Here is a 27403-nt window from a genome sequence, read left to right on the forward strand (position 1 = left end):
GACCTACCTCATTTATAACAGTGAACTGCTGGGGTTTCGCAAGTTTAATGAAAAGCTAATAATTAAATAAATCATAGAAATTTTACATTTTAATAAAAATGCCTTCCAAAGACAGCAATAGCCCTACATGCAATTTCATAAAACTACAGGACTTTCTGAATGATTTTCTTTTTTAAAACATGAAAGGGAGAATCAATAAATTGTAATTGATTTACTGCCATTCATCAATAAAAAAGTAACTGTAGTCTGATTATGCATGTTCTTATATTCCTATAATAGAGAGCATCTATTATATGAATATCATATATATATTCATATAAGAATGCGTAATATTATTTTTTGGAATCTGATTATACAATCCAGATTACATCAAGTTTCCCAGCACTGGGTGGGATGTCTGAATATTAAACATTTTAATAGATTTGCGAAGTTGATAACTGTGGGAAAGTGTCATCAGTCTGTGAAAAGGGTCCATAGTGTAGTCCACCATTTTTTATTTTAACATGTTACATTCAACAGTGGAAGCTTTATAAAGTGAGAGAAAGGTTATTTATATAATCTACTTTGAATAATCTGTTCTGTCAACAGATGAGGAAAAAAAAAAAAAACAGTTGAAGTTGCTTGAAGAGAAGAGATTTTGACTAAACAACGATTAGGCCTACTCTTGAATCTGCACTTTCAACACTGGTTTCTCACTAAGGAATACGAAAATGTCCACTAGATGTCACTGTTGCACTTTTGTTGCCAAGTGCAGGAGAACAAGTGGGGGGAGAAATCAATTTACAAATGGACAAATAGACCATTAAAATACGTTTTTATAAATATATTTAACATCAGTTAAATACATCAATTAAGTAATGTTTATTAAAAGACATAGTAAGATATGATAGGAATATTAAGAAAAGGCCCTCCTGACTGAAACTGCCATCTTGTGGTCTTCCCCCGTTTCTCCTGATTTTCACAGACTTCATCTGGTAGAGCTGGATCCTCAAGGCATTTCATACAAAGGACATAACTTAAAGTCTAGAATACACTGCACACAAAATCTTTTCATGCACTTCAAACAAATGTTATCTTATTTTTTTACTACACAAGGTAAGTCCAGATTTAACATGCAGGAAAGTTTTAAACAAATAATAATCATAAAAAGGGTTAAAAGTCAGTAGTCAGAAAATAAAGTATCTGCACTCAACGCAAAACTTTTTGCATTATTTTGGCTTCACTGGGCCGAATAAGTCACTTTTTTAAAGTGTCATTATTATCAAATTAAAATCAGACAACAGAAGCATCGTACACTTTTTTAAAATTTAGTTACTGTATCTTCGAAATATTTAAGTATGTTATTTCCACAACTAAATTTTCTGTATTATTATTTGTGATGATTGATGAGTTTGCAGTTTCCAGCAACCCTGTAAGATAATTCATACATTTATTACAATTCATGGATGGCATCAGTTGCATTGCAAAGTTATACTGGTGATACATAATGTATTATTTGTATACTTACACATTTAGCTTTGCTTTCACCAGCCATCATGCCAGGTTTAGATGTTTGTATAATTCACATTTTTTCTATAAAAAAATGAAAATACAATATAAATACATATACAAATATATAATCAATCATCAGTAAATATTGTATATATTAGAGTAGAATAACAGTACAGGCTCAAATGTACATCATTTACAGTATTGTTGAAAAGTTTGGGGTCACTTTTCTAAAAAAAGATGTATATAAATTGTATTATTCAGCAAGGATACAATAAATCAATCAAAAATGATGCTGAAAATTCAGCTTTACCAGCACAGGATTAAACATTTTGAAATATAATAAAATAAAATAAAACAGTTATTTTAAATTGTAATAATAATTCAAAATATTTTTACTGTATTTTAATCAAATAAATGCAGCCTTAGTGAGTAAGAGACTTCTGAATGACCCCAAACTTATCAACGGTAGTGTATTCATTTTGGTATAATAAATGTACTAATCCAAAGTATTTATTAAATCAACAACAAAACGACTGTTCAGATTGTTGACTGTTGTTGATGCCGCACAAGTTTAAAATATCATTATGTACAGCGCAGTGATTAGTACCTCATGCCACTCGAGTGTCTTTACAGGAAGAGCCAGATGACAGAGCGGACAGCTGCTTATCTTATCCAGGTCCATGTCAATGTCTCTGTCTCTCTTTGTCTTTTGCAATGTTGAGAAGGAGAAATCTGGAGCACTGGCATTTCCAGCTTTGAAATTTTCATCCGAGTCATCATCCTCGTCGTCTGCGTTCTGTAAAATCGGTTTGCAACGCAGCTAGTAAAAAGGAATAATAAAAGATTTGCTGGGTTAAAAAAGAGATTTTCATATTTATGTAATATCTTATTTATTTCCTTATTTTACCTGGTGATCCTTCAGTGTGTCTGAGGAAATGTATCTCAGACAATTCTGACATTGCAACATGGGTGGCTCTGGAGATAACAGATATGCTAAATTAGTATTTTACAATGAAAATACCCAGAACTTGGCAATACTAAGACCTATAACATATGTTTAAAACTGATTGTGTCTTGATGAACTAACCGTCAGTGTCAGATGCATCATCTTCGGAGACAAGGTCCCTTGATGTTGTTGGAGTGGTAGTTGAGCAGATCTGAGCGTGATCAAGCTGGTCCATCATTTTGACATAACGGCCACAGTCGGAGCAGAGCTCGGTCCGACTCCCACAGGACACTCTGTGCTCTTTCAGATTGCTCAGAGGAAGCTCGAGCTGACAAAACTCACAGATCTGAGGTCTTTCGGAGCACTCGTCTTTCTGAAAGACAGAAAGAACAAAGGAATAAGTGAAAAAAACACCCGGAGCTCATCAGCTTGAATAGGTGTCAGATGAAATATTCACCTCGTGGTCCAACAAATGCCTTCGCTCCATCTTTTTATTGCACATCTTACATTTTACCTGTGAGACAGACATGATGAAAATGAGACCACCAACAGTATTTTAGAGGTGGGAGATTGCAATGATGAGTAAAAAGCAAGTCAAGTGGAAAACATTCAGCATCAAAAATCTTGTTTTGTGTGTGTGTGTGTGACAAACAGGGCTATGATCTTGTAAAAAGGAGCATAGATCAGAATGTTAACCATGTGTTGAGTGGTGTGGTTGTGACCTGTGCGTGCTGTTCGGTTTTATGCTCCTCCAGTTGATCTCGAGGGATAGTGTCATTGCAGTCAGGGCATTTACACAGAAACCTCTTACAGTGTGGTTCGTGGAGGTCATAGTTTGCCTTTGCCACCTCTTTATTGCTGCATAAAAACATTAAAAGCGACACTTTACAGAGACTGGAGGATGGAAACGCTGGGATTGTACATGTTTTCTTAACCCTAGAATGCATGAACCAAAAAAATGTGCATAAAGTGAGTCAAAATTACCCGTATTGGAATGAATGGTTTTCTTCAAAAATAAGTGTCTTATTAATGAATTAATTAAAATAATTGATGATACTCAAATGTTTTAATATATCAAGCATGCTTATTTGTCCACTTTGTTCCTTGTAAATCTACATGACTAAAGATGATTAAAAAATGCAGTTGAACTTCTTTTTAAAACAAACTCTAAACTAATAAAGATCTACTGTAAAGTATATTAAATTAGCTGAAAAAGGCAGAACATTTCACATAAGATTTGCACCTTTCCAAGCATAACTTTTAGACAGAGTTTGCATCACTTCATTTGTTTGGACCATCAGCTATCCTTTTCTCTACTGCATCTTAAATTATTATTGACAAAAATGTATCCAAAAATACTGCGTTGAGTCAAAGTTTGGAGTTTGATGATGGTCAGAAACAAGTTTTAGAAGAATTCATGGAATAACAAACAAACAAATGTTTTCATTGATCAAATATTTAATCAATTGAAGCATGCTGGGTCAATTTGACCCCCTTTAAGCATTCTAGAGTTAAAGGAACAGTTTACCCAAGAATTCTGCCATTATTTACACACCAGCATGTTGTTCCAAACCTGTATGACTTTCTTCTGAGGAACACAAAATAGTTTTTAAAAGAATATCCTAAGCACTCTTTTTTTAATATTATGAAAGTGAATAGCGACTTGTGATGTCAAAAATGAATGAATCATTCTTTTGAGTCAGATGAATGAATCGGTTGATCGAGTTCATAAAAAAAAAGGTCTGAATCATATATGTCTGAACCAGGTCTGAACGGGACTGAATGGAAAAGGATCATTGATGTGATGTATGATTGATTTTTGATATAAAATTATAATTTCAATAAAAAGAGAACGGATCTGAATGATTTGTTCGCGAATCAGAATGATCCGATTCTTCAGTTCAACACTGACTCAATGAAGCAGTCACAGCTCAGCTCATTAGAGGTTTAGAGTTGTAAATAACTTAAATCGGCTCTTTTCTCGCGTAAAGCTATCATATAGCTTCGTGTGATTTGAATGGAGCACGAGTCATAGCTCTATAATAATAATACGTAGCATATTATGCGTTTGTGTTGTTATTTTTTTCATAAAAGCTCCAGTCACGTTGGATACCTTTCCAAAATCCAAATGTTGTGATCCACGGAAGAAAGAAAGTCTTATGGTTTAAGAAGGACATGAGGGTGAGGGTGAGTATGATGCCAGAAGTTTTGGGTGAACTATATCAAGTTAACGTTAATAGCTAACAGGCTAAATTAAGTTTCTCTCAGCTATCAGCCATAGCTGGCCCCCATGGAAATAGTTTCACTTTGTTAAAGTTAGGCCACATTAACACCATAAAGAAAAAGTCATTATTGTTGTGTACTAAATAAGTACAATGGGTTTTGTTTTTGTTTTGTTGACAGAGAGAAATTTGTCGTGATAATCGTCTAAAACTCGACGAACATGCTATATCATTTGTTTGCATTGGCAATGAACATAAATAGACGATCTTAAATCTCTATGCTATATGTTTACAATACACTGTAAAACACTCACCAGTGAGTACACAGAATCAGTTCTTCAGTGTCCATAGTTAGACTATAGGCTACTAGAGAGAGTTGACTGAGTTATTGCGTTGGGGCTGTTGATTTCACTTACTCTGAACCGAAACTAGAACCGAAACTTAACAGGTGTCGTAAATAACATCTTCTCGCTTAAATGCTCTTGTTTTCTAACAGTACAACTTTCATATTGCCTTGTGTTGTGGTGAAAAACAGTCAACACTTCACTTGACATGACATGACATCTAGTTGCAATGTATGTCTCATCTTGTAGCCATAACTCCTGCAAAGTCCTGTGATTGTTGCATTAGCCAACCACAGGTATTTGGAGGCCATAGGATGGCTCATTATCATGGTTACAGTATTGTAACTATATTTCTGTAATTAGTAAAATGTAAAAATGAATACCATAATTGTCAGTAAAACAAATGATCCTTCAGAAATCATTCTAATATGCTGATTTATTATCAATGCTGGAAACAGTTTTACTGCTTAATAACTTTTTATAACCTATGATTTTTTTCAAGATTCTTTGATGAATAAAAAGTTAAAAAAAGAAGAGCATTTATTTAAAATAGAAATCTTTTGTAATAATATATAGGCCTACTACTGTTTGAAAGTTTGGTGTCAGTAATTAAAAAAAAAAATTTTTTAAGGTAATTAATAGATTAGGCTAAAAGATTTATATTGTTAGAAAATATTTCTATTCTGAATAAGTGCTGTTCTTTTAAAAATTGAATTCATGAATCCTGAAAAAAATATCACAAAATTCCCCCCCAAAATTAAGCAGCTCAACTGTTTCCAACATTTATAATAAATCGGCATATTAAAATGATTTCTGAAGGATCAGACTGGAGTAATGGCTGATGAAAATTCAGCTTTGTATCACAGAAATAAATAATATTTTAAAGTATATTAAAATAGAAAACCATTATTTTAAATTGTAATTATATTTCACAATAAAACTTTTTTCCTGTAATTTTGATTTTTGAAAATAGTTATGTTTCCAAACTTTTGACCAGATCTTTGCAATTAAACACCATGCTCCATCCCTATTCTTTACAATGGCAATTATGATCATTGTTTACTAGCCTATATTATATTGCAATAGGAGATATTTTTAAAGAAATGATTAGCCCACTTTTATTTAGCAAGGATGCATTAAACTAATCAAAAGTTACATTAGAGTCATTTATAATGTTAGGCTACTAAAGATTTCTATTTGAAATAAATAATGCTCTTTTGAACTTTCTATTCATCAAAGAATCATGTAAAAAACAAAAAAGTATAACGGTTTTCACAGAATATTAAGCAGCACAAATGTCTTCAGAATTGATAATAATACGAAATGTTTTCTGACCACCAAAACCAGCATATTAGAATTATTTCTGAAGGATCATGTGACACTGAAGACTGAAGTAATGATGCTGAAAATTCAGCTTTGCTATCACAGGAATAAACTACATTTTAAAATGTATTAAAATAGAAAACAATTCTTTTAAATTGTAATAACATTGCACAATATTACTTTTATTTTTAATCAAATGAAACTTTGCAACCTTGGTAAGCATTAGAGACTTTCAAAAACATTTAAAAAACATACTGATCCAAACTTTTGAACGGTAATTTATATACAGTTGTAATTGAAATTATTCAACCCCCATTGCAAATCAAGTTTAATGGCAAAATGTACAGACTTTCAGCTGTTTGCAATGAACAAATCAAACAAAAGTAGTTGAAATGGCTCAACAGAACAAATGTTCCAAGAGGTTTCCCTAAATTCAATTGAAAATGCAACTTTTAATGACCAGTCTCAAACATTTTCAACCCTTTCATGGCAAGCATCCTTAGTACTTAGAACACCCTTTTGCTGTTATGACCTGCTGGAAACGAGATGTATAACCAGACACCAGCTTCTGGCAGCGTTTCTGAGGAATCTTAGCCCATTCCTCATTAGAAATGGCCTCCAGTTTGTGTGCTGCAACCGCATTCATCAAATCTCACCAGAGATTTTCAATGGGGTTCAAGACAGGTGACTGTGATGCCCGCTGTATAATCTTCCAGGACTTCTTCTGCAACCAAGCCTTGGTGGAATTTGAGGTATGCTTGGGATCATTGTCCTGCTGGAAGGTCCAAAGTCTCCCAAGCATCATGCCTTCCACACGCTGCAGGGCAATTCCGCGCAAAACTGTCACATCCATAACGCCAACTAAATACCATGGCATTGTGTTGGCGTTATGGATGTGACAGTTTTGCGTGGAATTGCCCTGCAGGTTTCCAAGGCCAGAGGATGCAAATCAGCCCCAGAGCATCACAGAGCCCCACCAAGCCTACCTGTAGACAGAGTTTTCTTTTCAGCTTCATTCTTCATTCTTCTTCCTCCAGATATACAGTTGATCCATAGGGCCGAAAAGTTCCAGTTTTGTTTCATTGCTCCACAGAATCTGTGGCTTATTTATATGATTTTGAGCACTTTTCTTGTGCTTTTGGGTCAGTAGTGGTATAGCCTAGTTGGAGTTCTGGCATGCGTTTAGTAGGTGCCTTAATGTGGAAGCTGAAACCTCAGTGCCTGTTGCCACCAAGTCTTGCTTCAGGTCTTTTGCAGTCACTCGAGGGTTTTTCTGAACCTGCCTTCTCAGAAATCTGGTTGCAGCCGTTGATAGCTTCCTTTTTCTGCCCCGTCCAGGAAGTGTCACCACTGTTCCTTTAACTTTGAACTTGCTAACTATGCTTCTAACGGTGTCTCTAGTTCCTTCACTATAACATTTAGTTCCTTCACTATCTTTTGTATCCTGTTCCTTGTTTGTGAAGGGCGATGATATCTTCTTGTAACTTTTTGGACCATTCTTTTGACTTAGCCACATTTCTAACATACAGTCAAACGTGGCACTCAACAAACCTAGCCAGTTCAAATATTTCATGTGTTGAAGCACATCTGCTGCAACTAATGAAGCCCTTGATTAGTTGCTTCAGATGAGCTTGAAGGCCAATTCACACCGCACAGACAAATGCCAACAAACAAGTTGGCTGTTGGATTTAGACTTTCATGAAAAATAACTGTCATGATTACACTGCTGCAAGTCGACTTATGCCACAAGAGTAACCAGTGGCGCATGTAGGATGTAGGAGTATCGTAAGTTAAGACGCCTTTTGCGGTTCAAACAAACAGGGCTGGGCAACAAACTCAAGCTTCACCAACATTTCTCTTTAAAAATTGACGTTTTAGACTTAATTCGTAATTAAATATACGAAGATAATTAGTGACTGGTGTTTTGTTTTGCTCCATCCTCTGCACTTCCGCGTTCGACATTACGTTGTGCGTCAGCTCAAGGGTTACTCTTTTTCTGTAAATCGATGCGTACGGCTGTCTGCCAGAAGCTAGTTATTTTAGTCGATAAAGTTTTAAATATGGATATTTTTCTTACACGAATGGCCTTACACTTTATTCAGAAGGCCTTTATTAACCTTCTGAAGGCCTTTTGTCATGGATGGATGCACGTTGATGGACTTCAAAAAACAGAAACGACCATTCACTGATATTATAAAGCTTGGAACTCTTCCAAGGGCATTTTTAATTTTTTTAAAAAAATAACTCTGAAAGAAGAATGTCATATACACCTATGGCTTGGGTGAGTAAATCATGGGGTAATTTTCATTTTTGGGTGAACTGTCCCTTTAATGTGTTCTGGCTCAAGCACACCTGGTGCAACTAATTTAGCCCTTGGTTAGTTGCATCAGGTGTGCTTGAGACAACTCCTGTTTTTCAGATTTGTGCTGATGTGAAGTAGGGCTGTCACTTTACGTTCGAAAATCGATTGCACAATCGATCGGACCAACCAACACAAGTTTCGAAAACGAAAATAGGGAATCGATTTTAACGGTCTTTTCTCGGAGCGCGTCCAGCTCGTCACGATACGCCCGCAGCGAACGCGTGTCACACAGCAGCTGCAGGCTCTGACAAACACACATAACAGCAAATTATACTTCTGCATAATGTGTCTTTTTACTATAAAAATGTGAATTCTGCCAGTATTCAGACAGTCTCATGCATACAGATACAGATTCGGGCTACGGTCTACAATTGCCTACGTAGGCGAAATTTGTTTGACATTTCTAATCGTAAACACAGCCATGTTGAAGAGTGCAGTAATGTTTTTCATTGATATTATGTCAGTCCACTCAGCTTCGAGAATGTTGCACTCCTGTTTGTCATTGTGCACGAAACTTCACGCCAATAAATCATCAGAAGTATTGCAGACTTGTGCGTCTCTCAAGTGCCCTCTTTACATTCGTCCTAATGCCTGTTAGTTGTCCGTGGATTTGACCATATTTGGTGTTTAAAATGGAAACGTCTTTAGACATGGAAAATCGATTTTACAGTCGATTCAATGAACACTTATGTCTCAAAATTCGAACAGGATTTTTTCACAGAAGTGACAGCCCTAATGTGAAGGATTCTCTTCAGGGGTTGAATAATTTTGAGACTGCAGAAGTCATTAAAAGTTGCATTTTCAGTTGAATTTGCTGAAACCACTTGAAATATTTGTTGTGTTGAGCTATTTCAATTACTTTTGTTTGATTTGTTCATTGCAAACAGCTGAATGTCTGTAAAGTTTGCCATTAAACATGATTTGCAACAGGGGTTGAATAATTTCGATTACAACTGTATATAGAGGGGTATGTTTCATATATGGCTATCCCTGAACAAGATATTTTAATGCGTTGTTTTGTGGTCAGTTATAAGATTTTGTAATGCACCCAAAATACACATAAATGATTTCAAATTTTAACCTATGTTGTTTTTAGCCAGCCTGTTTCCATGAGAAAGGAAAACTTCAGACTTCTGTTTACCTGCCTCCAAGCTATAGATGTTACCCTCCCGAGTGAAGTAGCCTATAGTTTACTCATTTACAATGTGTATGCATTAATATGGATCAGTTCATGGTATTCAGCTTTGTATTTCTCTGGATGATTATTGCTCAACTCACGTATACTGTCACTTTAGTGAAACATTAGGAGTCTGACAGACTGCTGGATTGATGTCCCTTGTTGGCCCCATTAGCAGATCACTTATGTTGACTCTGTAGTTCAAGATTTTATTGAGCTGTTAGTTTTAAAAAAATGTTCTCAAAATAATTGAACAAGGCTTTTGTATCAAGGCCTCAGAGACATCAGCAGCTAATGGATGTTTGTCAGCAGAAACAGCACAGGAGCGGACAGCTGTGTCACGCCAGGGGAATCACAGTAATTACGGTATTGAGTTTAGCGTTTTCACTATCACCGCAGATGGGTGTGGACAGAGGACTTAACACGGACTGGTTCATTCCCTAATTCTGCCTGAGTGGGTCAGCTGTCGCCTGCAATGTCTGATCAGAATTGTGATCAACATTAGAGGTGCCACCAGGGTAATCTGGCCTGAAGTTGCTTTACATAAACAAGCGAATTATTTTAGGGTAGGATTGTACGCTGCAGGCCTGTTTTTCTTGTATGTTTGTGTGTGTTTGTGTGTGTGTGTGTGTGTGTGTGTGCGTGTCCTCTCGTTATATAATATTAAAGTTCACAAGTCCTTGCTGCACCAGTCAGACCAGCAGCACAGTTCAAAGCAAATAACAGGGTTGTTTTAACATCAATTCAGCATTTAAAGAGAGTGGAGTTCTGGTCTTACATAGGTAAGCTCTCTTTTCCTTGGTGATTTATATTATCAGTTTCTGATCACTGCTCTAGATCAGATTGCTTTTATGAGCAGATCGGCGACATCTGATCTCAGAGTCCATAAAAGAATGCATGAAACTAAATATTGTTTTAATGCATCGGAGACCAGTGTTACAACAATTTCACAATAAAGTGACCATAGGATTGTTTACTAAGTTATTTGGCGACAGTAATTAAGATGCATTTTATCCTCCTTTATCACTTTCATTTATCCTATTTTAATAATAATAATAATAATGATAATAAAAAACTTTATTTGTATAGCACCTTTCATACAAGAAATTCAGTTAATTTACTAAATAAATCCATTACAATAAGCACATTAATTTAATTGTATTAATTTACTGTTATAATTTACTTTAATTATATATTATAAATTTAAAAAAAATTATAATATATAATTAAAGTAACCTGTTTATTTATTTATTTATTTATTTATAATATACATCAAATAATGCATTTTTATTTTAAAATTAATATTGACTTTTTAATTAATAATTAACATAAAATACACAACACAAGTGTACATACATTTAAAATTAGAAAAAAAATACATAGAATACTTAACATCACTTGCGAGTTAAAAGCTAAAGTAAATAGATAATAGTGCTGCACGATTAATCATATCGCAATCGCGATGTCAAGCCTACGCGATTATATGACGCAAAATGCTGCGATTTTATATTAAATAAACAAATTAGCGCTGTTAACGCAATTAACGCAGCATCTGTTAATTTTTGGCATCCTAGTGTTACATGATCCCGCTCTTATTCATGCAAATGCTTTTAACCATTCATGCGCGATAAGACAAAAAAGAACGCCCTGCCTGTGAATGTCCTGACTGTGACACACAGACTCGCGCTAATATCGTGCGTGCGCACAAAACAGCATGCCAGAATACAGCTCTCTTTCGAGCTTGAACGAACAATAACACACACAATTATGCCAAAATGTCTCTTCATAACATAAGAGTAGTCTTATGATGAACGTGAAGAGTTGTGACTCGTGAGAGAATGAGGCGCGTGTGAGATCCGCGTCTCTGACAGCAGCGGCTGGTCTTAAAGGGACAGTACACAGTAGCCACTAATTATATCTGTCGCTAAAGTTAATCAAAGAACAAAGGGAACAGAGAAAAACACTCACTGCTCTTGACTAAAGAACTTTTTTCTTTAGGCAGATTATCACTAATCTCTGTGTGCATTTATTTTCCTTGAGAACCAAGCAAGTTGACTCATGAAACCATTTGTTTATTATATCGCAATCGCAATATTGACCTCAATTATCGCAATATGACATTTTCCCCAAAGCGTGCAGCCCTAATAGATAAGCTTTCTTTTAAAAATATTTAGTATATTGTAATGTAGATATTATTAATATATTAATGGTTTATACCATGGTCTGGGTGAATACTCGATTCTGATTGGCTGCAGGGTGTCCGTTAAAAAGTGATAATGGACACCTAGGAAAGGCGTCCCGTCAATTTGCCTGATGACAGTTCCAAATGATTGTGCTGGCTCAAACTCACTGATCAACTGCTGCGGTCGGGCCGCTGTGGCCACGTTGCTTGGCAACGCCTGTATACGGGAGATATTAAATAGTGCGCTCGACTTAATAAATAAAAACCCTCACGATTTTTACTCTAAAACACATTAAAGTATTATTAATTGATTAAATCTTTCTTTCTTTCGTAAGTAACCATGGTATAAGCGGGTTAATGCCCTTCGAGGTGTCCATTATCAGGTTTTAATGGACTTCGGCGGAGGCAACTGTCCTCCGCTGCGCGTTGGACGGTTCACGCCTCGCCGTCGTCCATTAAAACCTGATAATGGACACCTCGAAGGGCATTAACCCTTACATAATAGATAGCATACAATATATAATATAGTATATTGTAAAATATATATTTTATTGATTAAACAAACACTTTTTTTAATTTCATAACATGTCTACAGCCCATCTTACATTGGGTTTGTTGGCATATACACTTGAATTAAATTACAAGCTGATGGATTTCTTTTCAGAGGGAAGTCACATCTCTAGCTGGCTGTCAAACATTGCAGTGCCATATGCTAATTTTTAAGTCCTATAAAATCTGGTTATATCATTGCAAGAACAAGGACAGGTTGATAAGATGTGAAACCTTATGTGAAATTGCTGTCATTTTCGGTTAATGCTATATATACATATGTTCATCCAACCAAACCTTATGGCAGAACTCCAAAGAACATTTCCAAAGAGGGTTACCAAGGCAACCCCAGAAAGTGAACCAATTAGAAGGCGCAATGGCTCTCAAACACTAAACTGCCAAGAGATTAAAGGAGATGGAGACAACAGCTCTAAACAAACTGACAAATGAAAGAACCAGGTAATGATCAACAGGCTCTTTTAGTGGAAGATTGCAGGGTGAGCGAAGATCAGGGTTGATTCAATTTTCTTGCCTAGGTTGTAGCGTTTCTAGAAAACTCATCAGTTATGGTTCATATTTATGACGCACTGCTAGTGAATCCAGATTATTGATGTTCCTCCAGTACGTGCGGATGGGAGTGTGTGTGTGTGTGTGTGTGTGTGTGTGTGTGTGTGTGTGTGTGTGTGTGTGTGTGTGAGTGTGAGTGAGTGGACTGTGGACATTGATCTGACTGGACCCCAGCGGTGGCTGACTGCATTGACCACATGCTGTTATAATGCTGGCCAGTGAGGCACATGTGTCTGCATGTGAAGAAACTACTGTGGAACATCTGAGTGGAATCTTCCTCTTTGAACAGATCCATGTTCTCATTGTATTACATGGCTTACTGTGAGAACTTGAGCTCTGAACTGTTTGTTTCCTTTGCTGAAGATGCATTTACACAGACTGTTTGATGCTGCAGAGAGGCGACATAATTTTTTCTACTTTCTAAGTGTAACTAATATCGCCCAACTCTTTATAGAAAGTTGGATATATACTTATGTATACTTGGATATAACAAATACAGTATATATGCGTGATGTATACCATATTTCATATTTCATTTGCTCGATTGCACTGTAAAAAAAATTCTATGATCAATAAGTTATGACAGCATATGTTTTTTTACATTGCTTTAACTCAATTTTCAACTTTTTTATGTCAGCTAATTTTAAGACTCATTTCAAGTTTAATGTAATTTAAGTTAAAATGACTTAAACATACAAGTTGATTGTACTTAAAATTTTTATATTTTATATTAACATATTATGAACATTATAAACAACATCATGATTGAAGCAATATGTATTGTGAAAAACAGTATATAAATACATTTTCATACAGAAATTGCAATTGCCAAAATAATGTTATAAAATTAATGTTTTAAATATGAAATTATAAATAAAAATAGCAAATATAAATGTATAACATATTCTGCCATGACTGGCCGCTATGATGCTGCATGTTATTAACTCTTGGGATGCATAATATAATGGCACCATCAGATGATATTATAATTTTTTCCTTTTAATTCATCGATATCTGTTTTACATAATATAATATCGTCCAACATTGGATATTTCATTATGCACACTCCTTTAAAGTTAATCTTTAAAAACACTTATTTGGTAACACTATTAAATGAAATCTTTAGCCAATCTCAAAATTTTTAACCATTTACATACTGTACATTCTAATTTTGTGATACCTAAATTCGCTTGTAGCATTTAAAATGATTGATTTAAATGTTTAGTGTTTTAATTTAATAAGACAAAATAATGCAGAATATTTATATCAGGCATTTGCCATTGGCCATAGCATGACTAAAATAATTATTACCTTTTTGGTAACGACCAGATTTCTAATACCAGTGCATCCCTAATTAACACAGAACCAAAGTAGCATCAGATACAAGGGCCTTATAAGCTGCCATAAATCTGTTGAAATTTAAATGCGTTTAAATCGAAAAATTCAATGGAGGTGCTTTCTGCCCCCTTAGTTATTAAGCTTATGCCTTTCTAGCCTTGTATATGAGTACGCCTGTGCCATAAATCATCTGTAAGGTTGACTTTTGTGGCTCAGTTTAATTTTACATCAGAGGAATAATCCGCACTCCCTCACAAGCCCATCATAGAGGGCCAGAGCGTATTAAATGCCATAGCAACTACTACAACTACTACCTGCATTCTTATACACATCTCTCTCTCCTCACGATTCGCTCACATTCTCTCATCCTTTTCCCTCCCTCCACTGTTTTGTTCTCCCTCCCTCTCTCTCTCTCTCTCTCTCTCTCTCCCTCTGTTTCTCCTCACTCGTGTTGAACCAGTCGTTTCATGCAGCACTGCTGTGTTTACTCAGTTCTGAGAGCCTCTGATGGCAGATTCAAGGTAAGGTGATGTTTTAATGGTTATTTAAGTGCACGATGAATTCAAGAGCTTATTTCCTGGGGATTTTGTCACACTAATGGACTGCAGCGTTTGGGTTTGAGTGGGACCTGACTAAACTGCTACTGTATATATTAGGGTGTGTTTGTATTTGTGTCTGTTTTCTTACGTCATGCCCATGAGTTGCATCAGGGTCTCTAAACTGATATGGAGTTTTAAACTTGCATATTTTCTTACAAAAAAGTCTAAAACGCAACCGAGTGATATTAAAACCTACGTGACTATTTAAATTAATAGTAATAGCTTGTTTTTGGCTTGTGTGTGTTGCGTTAGTGACTCATTCCCTCAGTGTATGCTATTGTTTGTGGCTGCCAGGGGACGTTTTCAGCATGATGGCTCAATTTGTAGAAAAAAATAAAGTATGTGGATGATGCATATGAGTCATTCTGCACGGGCTGTGCGGGATTTGGCAAACGGAGAGCAATCATAAAGAGCCTTGCGTAATGATAAAATGAAAGAGACTTTAAGCATCAAAGATGCAAAACAGTTTTTGCATGAAGTTTACACAGTTTAAATATATACACAACCACATTTCCTTGTGGTTGTAGCAGGAAATGATATATGATCTTAGGTTTAATATTACAGAACATTATGTCGAACAACTGCAGTTATTATTGCAACCTGTAGCTTGCGCTTCTGCTGAGCTAGTGCGATTACTTGTATGTATGTGTGATAAGTGAACTGTATGTTGCCGTCCTCTCCAGTGTGTGCTCTCAAGAGTGTGCACAGTTCACCATTACGGCATAATTATGCCTCTTAAAGTCTATTGTGGGTCCTGCCATGTGCATCGGCCTCATTGGCTCTCTCTATTGTCCTCCATTCTCTCTTCATCCTTCCATTGTTGTGATACTCATTCGGTCATTTCCCCATTGCTCATTTTCTCACTTTCCCTCAAGTGTCTTTCCTTCTCTTCCCCCCTGTGGTCTTTCATTAGTTTGCGGCGTAGTCGTTCCACTGCTAATTTTCTCTCTTTCCTCCCCCTCTGTACCTCTGTTCTGTACCTGCCCTCTCTTGATTCGCTGAAGGGAATGAGTGATGAGCAGAAACTTAAATGGAGAATGAGTCACTGTAATGGCAAGAATGAAGGGCGACTCCTCTCCTCTCCTCTCCTCTCCTCTCCTCTCCTCTCCTCTCCTCTCCTCTCCTCTCCTCTCCACTCCTCTCCTCTCCTCTCCTCTCCTCTCCTCTCCTCTCCTCTCCTCTCCTCTCCTCTCCTCTCCACTCCTCTCCTCTCCTCTCCTCTCCTCTCCTCTCCTCTCCTCTCCTCTCCTCTCCTCTCCTCTCCTCTCCTCTCCTCTCCTCTCCTCTCCTCTCCTCTCCTCTCCTCATCAATTGTCTAATGTTGACTAATGACAGCATGAACGAGGCTCATAAACCACATTCTGTACCACAGAACTGTGCTGTCCATCTCTCTTTGTAAACTCAAAAACATAAGGGACTGCAGATGAGCTAGAAGCACTGCAGAGACCAGCATTTGTTTCTGTGAGTGTCGGTGTATGCGCACACACATATGTGGATGTGTTTGATTTGCGGGTTGGGTGGGTGTAAACGGGTTTCAGGCTGTGAGTGGGTGTTCTAGCTGAGCTCTTTGTCACGGCTATCGAAATCCATACGCGCAGCACAGAGACGGGTGAGAGAGAGCGGTGTTCATCACTAATGAGTGGATCAGAGTAGAAGTCAAGCACGGGAAGTCAAAATGTGAGAGGGCCTTATGAGAGAGAGGAGTTAAGGATGAGGTTGATGAGAGGAGAGCATATCCAATGAATAGAGGAAGGTGAGAGTATAAAGTAGAATTGTAAATTAGAACCCCCGAAGGTTTTGTGGAGAAATAAAGGGGAAAAAATAATGAGGTGAAATAAAAGCAAAGCAGTATTGTCATCCTGTTTTCAGGTTTTGGTGGCTTGATTCCAGCGACAGATAAGGGGAAGCCCAGACAGTGGATCTAATGAGCCAGATCGTGTGAGCGCTGTGTGCGAGTGATACGACCCCCTCTCTACCTACTAATCTAATGAGAGAGCATGGTGTTCATTTAGCGGGAGCGCTGGAAAACAGCCCCGTCAGTCAGTCTTGGCTCAGGGCTGCTGGAGCCCACAAAACACTGTCTTCAGTCCATTAGGTAGAGCACAATCATGCCAAGCACCTTGCTTAGACTATTCTAACATATGGAACATATGCTGCACACTCCAATGACTGATTAATCTGAGTCTAATGTCTTTTGGTGAAATGGTCAAAGATCTGGGCTGGATCACCATCCTTGTGCCTCTTGATATTTGGCATAGAGTTAGACCTGGAGTCCCAACCAGGTGTGATGCAACAAGTTTTCAGATTGAATCCAAAACTGCTTCACAACTTGACACAACAACAGCTAATCAGAAACAGGACTAAAGACCAGTGAGATTTCAGTGTGGGTGGAACAATGGTTAATGTTAATGGTTAGGGTTAAGGTTAGAGTTAAATTTGGGCCTTATGGACCTTCATGGTCAACAAGTTGGAAATGTATGAATCATCAGTTGTCATGCTTTATGTCCTGCCCAAGTAGGACTTGTACTTTTTGGTCCTGGAGCACAATTCTTATCAACCAATCACATTTTAAGGTTTGGTAACTGCATTTCTTACCCTATACCTAACCTTAAAATGGCTTAAGAACTTGAACAATATTCCTATTATCCAATCACTGTTTACTTGCACTTACGCTGAAAACGCCCAAAAAGCAGCTTATTAAAATATACAATTGTTTACATGCAAACCAATAACCCGGCAAAGACTTCAATAAAAAGTCTGATTATTTCCTGGCAGTGACGTCAAAAGGTAATAATTTGTGTATCTGACTGAGTATTCCATTTGTTATGTCAGTTGTTAAATAAAGCATTAAAAACCAAAGAGTGCTATTTCAACATGTAAAATTTAGCACCATTGTATTTTGCATTGAGTTTTACATTTACTCTTATTGGACTGAGCTGAGGTGCATGTATGCCAAAAGAGGTTCAAAGGACATTTGAAATTGAGATTCAGGAAACAAGTGGTTTCCAAGTCAGATAAATGTGTAAGAGAAGGGGCCTTTTCCACTTCCTGCCTCCCTCTTTCACTCTTTTTATAAGGTATGATTAACCTTAAGTTTGTTGCAGCACTGGTTCAAAGCCTATGCAGCTTTCACTCTTTCCTTTTCTCTCTCTCTCTCAACTCATTCACAACATGTACGCCCTTCACTCTTCTTTATCAGAGAAGGAATACTGCTGTGTAACTAGAGGAAAAGGCAAACTGTCCAATAGGGTGTCATTGTTCAGGATACAGTTAGTAGGCACAGTACATTAATTTTAAAAGTCATCAGATTTTTATCAGCCATACATGATCTATAAATGCAGACGTAAGGTAAATTGAGGCAAAATTGCCCATTAACCTGAATTCACACTAATTTATCTGTGTCCGTTAAAATACAGCGCAAAATATGTTATTCTGGCAAAGGATGCACTATATATTGGTACCATATTGGTTATTGGTTAGGGTTAGGGTTAGGGTTATTATGATGAAGAGAGGTTTTTTAGTTCTGTTGAAATTGTATATTTAATTGTACATGCTCATTTCCCCTTATTTTTTCATCTAACGCTCACTTAAAATGAATCTTAAAAAACATTTAATAACTCTGTAAAATGTAAAACTTAAGCAAATCTTATGTTTACATTTCATATAATGTTGTGAACATTTTAAACAACTGATTTTAGTTTCATAGTGTTTTATTTTGTAATTTAGACAAAATAATATAGAATTGAAATATCTAAATGGCTGAACATTACAATAAAAACATTAGTTTGAACTTTAAATAAAGACGTTCATTCAACATTTTTTAACATGAACTATTTTCATTTACTTTCATGCACAAACTCTTTTGTTGCTCTGTTACATAAAGGTGTAAATAATGAGACAGTCGGGGGTTCGGTATTCCAGGCATCAGGCTATTTCAACCAACGCTGAGTCACCTCTTTATGAGCTTCTGACTTCATGCCGTGGGGAGCGCCTTATTTGACAGACTGCATTCTGTCTGCCAAGTCTAATGCACTTAGATAGATGATGTCTGTCATATCTCTCTGTGTGTGGGTGCCTGTATTTGTGTGTATGTGATCAAATCCTTTTTAATCAATGCCTGTGACCTGTCATAAAACATCTCGACCCTTTCTATTCGTTATGAATCACAAAGCCGGTGAGAAAAGTTCAAGTGATACTCCTCTGATTACCACATATATTGATGTTCCGCCATGGCCAGCGTTAATCATTATCGAAGCGGATGTTAATGCAAGGGTGCGGGAGAGAAATACATGTCCACAGCGATCATGAATTGTCCTCTCTTCATTTTAAAAAGCTCTCTAGCTTTCTGAGAACGAGGAAATGAAAAATAATTATTTGTGATAATTTCAAGCTGTTACATCAACGTTAATTATCAAAGTGCATCACTACTGTACCTGAACAAAATATACTGTGCTCAGTAAACATCACAGATATATAGGGAGGTGTGCTTTGAGTTTAGATGTCACTATTATGTTCAGTTTAGCTTTAGTTTAATTTTTTAATGGACTCTTATTATGTTCCTCTTTGTTGCCGTCTGCCTATGTTCCTGTTTGCATTAATCAGTTGTCATGGTGATTCATTATGTTCCTAATTAGAGCATACCTGTTTGTATTTGAGTTTGTCACCTTGTGTATTTAAGGTCCTCTGTTCCTTTCAGTCATGGTCCTTTATCGTTTGTGCATGGCGCACTGTCTCACATTTATGTGGATTAACTGAGTTTAGTTTGTTTTAATAAACGCGGATCTACCTGAATCTTCTTTATCATCATTGGACTAAAATGTGACTACGATTTTACGATGATTACGACGATTTAACAATGAGACACAAAAATCTATTGGACTGGGGTGAATTATTATAGTCCCCTAGATCTACCAGACATGGAAGAAGGAACCTGGAGAGAGGCGATCCTCCAATGTCTGCATACCCTCAGCTGATGCCAGCTTTAATGGCCACTGCAGAACCAGAGCACTCACCCACGGCAGGAAAGGAGGCAGAGCCCACCGCAGAGCAGGAAACCAAGCTGATGCACGCAACGGACCCTGAGCCAACGTCCATGCCCACAACGTAGCATGCCCAGTCTGACCAGGTGTGTGTGCCGACATCTACATATGAGCCAGTGGGAAATAGAGAAGAGCTGGAAGAGGAAGATAGCCTCCCTCTATTGATTCCACCCAGTCCTGAGCCTTCATTACCAGTAGTCCTGCCCAGCCTCAGAGACTTTTTCACCGCTTGTCTTGCCCAGCTTAAATACTTCATTACTATTGATAGTACGCCCACCCTACCTCCCTCTCCCACCTCCTCTGCCCAGGCTAGTCAGTCACTCTGCACCGCCTTCGCTGGCACCCTTCAGTTCCTCGGCTCCTCTATTGGCTCTTACCTGGTCTGGTCCGCCATGGACTTCTAGTTCACCAGCTTAGCCATGGTGTGTTGACTCCTGTGTTCTTCCTCAGATCTCCAGGCCCATAGCTCCAACTCAGGCCGTCGAGCAGTCAACTCTGCCTTGGCTCTTCCCTCCCTCGGCTCCACCCGGGACCATCGTCCCCTCTGCTCCACCATGCTTACTCATTCCACCTGGTCCACCTTGGTCGGACATCACCCTGCCTGCGCCGTGTACTTTCGATCCTTCCGCTGCACTTCGGCTTTCCACCCCTTCAGCTCCGTCTGGCTCTGCCTTCCCTGCGGCTTCACCAGGGTCCTCGGTCACACCGCCTCCGCCTCGTTCCTCCGGCACCCAGGTCATGCCTCGGCAGCTCGACGCTGCGGCTCCGCACTGCTCTCCAGTACCTCTGTTGTCTCCCGGCCCATTCAGGCTCTTGGCTCCACCAGGGTCTACAGACCTCTCGGCTACACCGTTGGTTGTCGGGCCGCTTACTCTGCTTTGGCTCCTCCCACCATCAAAACCTGTGCTCTGAACATCCACCTTTTCCATTCTGTCATCACCTACTTCCTGGTTCCTTCCAGCTTCATTATGTTCCTAATTAGAGCATAGGCCTACCTGTTTGTATTTGAATTTGTCACCTTGTGTATTTAAGTTCTTCTGTTCCTTTCAGTCATGGTTTGTTATTGTTTTGTCTTTGAATAATGTTCGGCCACTCATTTAGAAATTAAAATATTAAATTATTTTGTCTAAATATCAGTGCATCACATTACAAAAAATCTAAACAAATGGCACTGATTTTATTTAAGAAATTTCACACATAAGTCTGCTATTGTGAGTTAAAGGGGTGGTTGATTATGATTTCACTTTTTTAAATTTAGTTAGTGTGTAATGTTGCTGTTTGAGCATAAACAACAACTACAACAAACGGCTGGTAGGGACTACACAACATTCCTCCCGGGTTAGTGACATCACCAACCCTAAAATTTACATAAACCCACCCCCGGGAACATGATTTATAGATCATCAAGACAGAATATGCTAATCAATGACCAGAAGATAACTACACATAAGCTACATAAATTAATCAACTAACCATTCAGAAACATCCTGTTGCATTCTACATGTTGTCACTTCTTCTTGAGTCTCTCCATCATTATCTGAATTCGGTTTGTACAGAAAAGGCTAAAAGTTTTTGAAATTTTCAGTGCATGTCTGTGTGAGTGCAAGCGGTTGAAGCTCCGCCCTCTGTGCGGGAGCAGCAGCTCATTTGCATTTAAAGGAACAGACACAAAACGGTGCGTTTTTGCTCACCCTCAAAAATTTACAAGTTTAACATGCTATATAAAAATATCTGTGGAGTATTTTGAGCTACAACTTCACATACACATTCTGGGGACATCAGAGATTTATTTTACATCTTGTGAAAAGGGCATTATACCACCCCTTTAAAACTTGATGGAAAATGGTGTTAGGCATCCACTAAAAATCACATTGGTATCTATTGATTAAAAGTCATTACATAAATGATGCTGTACTACCTGTGCTGGATATAATGAGTAGCTGGTGTGACCTAAAAAGCCATACAGACACATTTATAAAGAGGGAGTTGAAGTGAAGAGAGGGGCGTTAGGGGTGGGAAATGAGGTAGGAGGAGCCGTCAGCTTTCCTTCCCTCTTGTCCCTTACTCTTCCCCCTGGTGGCCTCCCCTAAAAGGGTGGAAAGAGAGGTGAAGTCTTCTGTCTGTCACTGCAGATAGAGAAAGACAGAGAGAGAAATCACTGTGGTCAGCATGTACAGGAGGAAAAGAAGTGTGTCATTTGGGGGCTTTGGATGGTAGGATACTTTTTTGTTTCTCTCTAGCCTCAAACTGTGACTCAAAAGTTGCGCTTCAGTAAAGTACAGTTAAGCTCAGTGCAATTGAGTTTATGGTAGAATAATATAAATCTGCTTTTTAATTTGCTAATAAAAATCCCATAATCACTTGGTTTTTAGTGAGAAAGATGCAAATTGTATAGGGCTATGGCTAAATTTACTTTTTCATAATACATTTTATAGATTTCCATTTAGATATTTTTTTTATTTTGGGAGAGTACATCATCTAGCTATGTGAAACTGTCCATCTAGTAAATAATTATGTGTTTTAGATTTGTTTTCTTTATATTTTTTTAAAGTATCTTTTAGACACTTTACAAGAAAATGTTGCAAAGAAAAGTCATTTTTAACAGCCTTATAAAAGGTGAAAATCAACTGGTATTGACCTTAAGGCTAATGCTTTCTTTACAAGGGCAAAACCCAAAAAAGACAGGAAATTGAAATTGATTTCAGTTGCTGTCGAGCTTTTTTTGTGTCTACTTAGATTTATTCTTATAAAAGAAAGACTGTATAATTGTAAAAATGATAGACGTGTGCATATACATACACTACAGTTCAAATACTGGTTAATGTTTTTGAAAGAAGTCTTTTATGTTCACCTGCAGTTATTTGATCAAAAACACAGTAAACAGTAATGTTATGAAAAATATTACTTTTTTAATATATTTTGAAATGTAAGTTATTCCTGTGATGGCAAAGCTGCAATTTAAGGTGCGTTCACACCATGTTGTAATTACCGTAATTACGAGACTTCAACTTGCAAAAAGCATTCAAATCCTCATAGAGATCGGAATTACAGCTTGATTGGAATCATCGTCACATAGTATTTTAATATAATATACTGATTTAGTCATTTTTTTCACAGTCTATCTATGAAATAGCAAACTCTTTCTCCTAACAAGCTAATTATTATTATATGTAATTTTGATGAATCAAAGTGCTTTCTGCTTCGGCTCTTCAAACGGGTGTAGTATGAGATATTTACAATGTCTTTGTGTCACGTTAATGTCTTAAATTTATAGTTTCATTGTTTAGTATGGTTTTCCTTGTCCCTGTTTTGCCTGTTCTCATTCATTCATTTGTTATCATGGTTTCTAATTCGTTGGATCACCTGTTCCTTGTTTCTTTGCCTGCCTGTCTGTGTATTTGAGCCCTGTTTCTTTAGTTCAGTTAAGCATTAAGGTTATATGGTTAAAGGATGGAGAAGGATTGGATTTTCTACACGTACCCCTGACACTTTGAGGAATGAACTCTGTTGAACACAGAATCCGAGGAAAAAATCTGTATGCATGGAGCTAAATAGTTCACAGATTCTCTTTGAGTGTAAGGAAATAAAAATGAGAATGGCGAGGGAAAGGAGGAGTAATAATACGTTTTATTTATGTAGCGCATTTCCATTGTTCAAGGATGCTTTATAATGTAGATACAATAAAGAAAAGATTACAGCAATATGATAGACAATAATAACAGACAATAGCACAAGCAGTGGAGTAGAATATTACAAACAGAACTGAGCAAAGATAAAAAGGGACACTGCATAGACAAGGTAGTGCACAGCAACAGAATCAAGCACAAATACAGAACATTATTTAAGAAATTATAACATTCAGAAATCTTTGCAGCAGGGTTTTGAATATATTGCAGTCTGGTAATGGCTAGCTGGTAAGCCAATGAAAAGGGCATTACAGTATTCAAGGCGCCATGAAATAAATTTTGTTTCAAAACAAGACTGTTTTGGCATCTTTGATGCTAATGAAGGGACAGAGCAATGCAACGCAAGTGAAAATACTGTTTTGATGAAGGAGATGATTAGGCGTGTGACGATATAAAAATGTTAAGTTTTTATCATGGTTTACGGTATTATCACGATATTGAAATAGTTGCAAAAAAAGTGATGTCATACTATACAGTTAGGTACATATACAGATAGTACATACTATAGTCATACTATTCTTATACAAAAAGCACTGAACATTTAAATACAATTGTAATGATTTAAAATGTGTTCATTATAAATCATTACAACAATAAAGCAATACAAAAAAAATTAAGTAAACAAATGTTTCAAACAGATTCAAGTGCAAAAGAATTATAAAGAATAATAGGTAACACTTTTCAATAATGTCTCATTAGTTAAAATTAGTTAATGCATTAAAACATTAACAATGAGCAACAGAAGTTATTATTCTCTGTTAAAGTTAGTTAAAAAATACAGCTGTTAGTTTATGTTCGCTCAGGTGTCCGTTCATTGTCCGTTTGTTAACTAATGGAGCCTTATTGTAAAGTGTGACCAAACAATAACGAATCTGAACATTTTCAAACAATATAGGGCATGTTTTAGTCATCTAGACTCCAGATTAAAATGTAAAAAATCTTTATATTTGATAATAAATAACCTATTAAGTCTAAGTATTTAAGTATTCGGCGCTGCAATGAACACCATTGTGAATACAAAAATCTGAATGGCTGTTTAAAACATTTTGTTCAGAAACAGAAAGTAGCACAGCTGCTTTTGTTTACGTGGTTACCAGGATAATGGCTGCTTTTCTGCTGTTCCATAAGCGCCACCTGCCGTCAGAGAGTGCGTCAGCGCGTATCCTTCACTTGTTTCGCCATGCGCTTCTCATCCATGTTGGGATTATTTAAATCAGTGTGCGCATTCCTCTTTGACATAGGATACAGCGGTGTTGTGCATTTTAACCAGTTGGTGGGAAAAGTATTCTAAAAATCGGAATAATTCATAATAAATAGTTATTCACACACAGTGCTTTAAGTACCCACGATAACAATATTGTGCATGTTTATTATCGTGATAATTCGTATTAGGCTACCGTATACCGGCACATGTCTAGAGATGTTTGTATGTGACTAAATGTAATTCTAGGGAGAATGAGTGTTCCATGCCATTCAAGAACTCAGTGGTGTACCTTAAAGGTCCCATGACATGAAATTTTCACTTTCTGAGGTTTTTTAACATTAATATGAGTTCCCCTAGCCTGTATATGGTCCCCAAGTTTCTAGAAATTTCAATCGGTGTAAATCGAGCTTTTGCTATCTTTCTCTGCCTTTGAGAAAATGGAAGCTCAATCGCGCTGATCTTGAATCTCCTCCTTGTGACGTTATAAGGAGGAATGTTACCTCCCCTGTCTCTGCTTTGCCCGCCCAGAGAATATTTTCCGCCCATGAGAAAATGAGCTAGGAAGGAAGTAGGAACGCGCGCGCGCGATTTTAGTTTGTCCACGAGAGATATCATGGCTTTTGAGCGAGCGAAGCATAACAATTGCTCAATAATTGGATGTACAAATGAACACCGAAGGGTCAATACAGAGCTGGGCTTGCTGAACGTCTGAAACTAAAGTCTGGATCTATCTCTTTGGCTCAGCTACACACCTCGGAACAGTAAGTCAACTAATGATATATAAGTGTGTTGCTTTACTGTTTATGTTTGCCTAGACTGTTACACGTAGAATGTGGCTGTCACATTAGCTATGCAGCTATGCAGTTTATGTGTGTGAATACACACTGTAACGCGAGTGTTGTACACTTCTTTGTTATTTGGATAACCGTTTTCCTGTTGGTTATACGGCGCGCGCGATATCCGCATTGCAAGATCGCAGAGCTTGATGATGTAATTGTAATAAGATAAATTACAGATGTTACAGATCTCTCATGAAAAGCCAACAGTAGGTTAGCGTTAGCTACATGATAATAACTGTAAACCATCCGAATAAAGTACCGTATCCAGACATAATATTTTAAACTAACCATTCGGAAACGTCCTGCTGGAGCCGCTGAGTTGCAACTTCTTCATCCGTTGCTTCTCCATCTGGATCAAACTGAAATGCTTGAACGACTGCGTGTCTCCGTGCCATTGCAATATATCCAATGTAAACATGCATGGTCTACCGTTGCCGCAGATGGTCAAGGCCACACCCACCTTGCGCCGCCTTTCTCCTCCTCATTAGTATTTAAAGCTACAGACACCGAAACGGCCTGTCTGAAGGAAGCTCATTCTGGGACTGGCTTATAGTGGCTATAATTCTGCACTGAGACTGAATTTTTGAAAAGAGATTTCAGATACAGTACTAGGGACCACTAAGGCCTATATTAAAGCCTACAAAAAATAGCATGTCGTGGGACCTTTAAGTTAAAGCTAAGAGAACAAAAGTGGTGCCAACCTTTTAGCGTCACCTCTTTTCATGTTATACAGTGCACAATGTACAGCATGCAGATTGTTGCGGTTTTAATGGTGGTCTACCTCTGTGCTTTGTGGTGGGCCAGTGCTGATGTAATGATAGTGACGCACAGTGACAAAGCTTGTCGTATCTGACAACAATACACACTGATTAGATGGCTGCGTCACAACTGGGGACCGTGACGATACCAGCTTTCATATCTCACACCTTTGCTTACGTGAGTGTCACTGGCTGCGCCGAGTAATATGAATTTCATTGTAGAGAGCATGTTTCAGTGAGACAGTTAATCAAAATACAGTCAAATAAAAAATCTGACTTGCAAAACTGGTTTCTTTTTGCCTGCTGCTGTGAAGGTCGCTGACTTTCTTTATAAATACACATTTATCTACATTTAGTCGCTTCAGTTTCGGGTTGATAAATAGGGAAGCTAACGTAAGGCACAGTGGACTTGTTTCTTCGAGAAAATGAATAAGTCAACTCTTCTTTTGCATTCTAATGTATCCAGTTGTGTGTGCTGCAGGTAAAGGTGAATGATTGATGGTTGACTCTCTGAATGGAATGGAACATCTCTCTTTCGTCATTGGGCTGTAAATGTTCACACGTTCAAATGGACAAAATGTTTGAAATGTCCTTAAACGGTTCTCCGAAACTGTTGATGTATGTCTGCAAGGTTTTTTTGTTTGTTTTGTTTTTTGCATGTGAAACAGAAATGTAAACTTTCTCTGTGCCGGCAAATTACCAGCATGTGTTTGGCTCATCACTCATTTAGCTGAAATGATAAACCTCATGCTGTTCTCCACATCAGGCCTAATGGCA

At 37.4% G+C, this 27403-nt stretch overlaps 2 protein-coding genes across 3 annotated transcripts in view; one reads left to right on the plus strand and one right to left on the minus strand.

The window, feature by feature from the left end:
• Positions 1–114: 114 nt before the first annotated feature.
• Positions 115–5275, minus strand: xaf1 (XIAP associated factor 1). Its single transcript, XM_081370670.1, has 8 exons — positions 4974–5275; positions 3160–3295; positions 2895–2951; positions 2579–2810; positions 2399–2466; positions 2099–2311; positions 1508–1572; positions 115–1409 (listed from the first exon to the last, which is right to left on the minus strand). Exons 1-7 carry the CDS (start codon positions 5006–5008, stop codon positions 1534–1536), a joined length of 780 nt encoding a protein of 259 aa, XP_081226796.1. The 5' UTR covers positions 5009–5275; the 3' UTR covers positions 115–1409; positions 1508–1533.
• rap1gap2a (RAP1 GTPase activating protein 2a) overlaps positions 4331–27403 on the plus strand; it is an 84299-nt gene continuing 61226 nt past the window's right edge. The window contains exons 1-2 of one of the 2 annotated variants that reach the window (XM_081370664.1): positions 4336–4624; positions 14962–15022. In XM_081370664.1, the coding sequence (XP_081226790.1) occupies positions 15009–15022 (14 nt within the window). In that variant the 5' untranslated portion in view covers positions 4336–4624; positions 14962–15008. Of the gene's footprint in view, positions 4625–14961; positions 15023–27403 lie in introns of both variants that reach the window. The other variant, XM_081370665.1, reaches the window with a different exon arrangement.

This window comes from Scardinius erythrophthalmus, assembly GCF_964197995.2.
Source record: "Scardinius erythrophthalmus genome assembly, chromosome: 7".
Taxonomy (NCBI): domain Eukaryota; kingdom Metazoa; phylum Chordata; class Actinopteri; order Cypriniformes; family Leuciscidae; genus Scardinius; species Scardinius erythrophthalmus.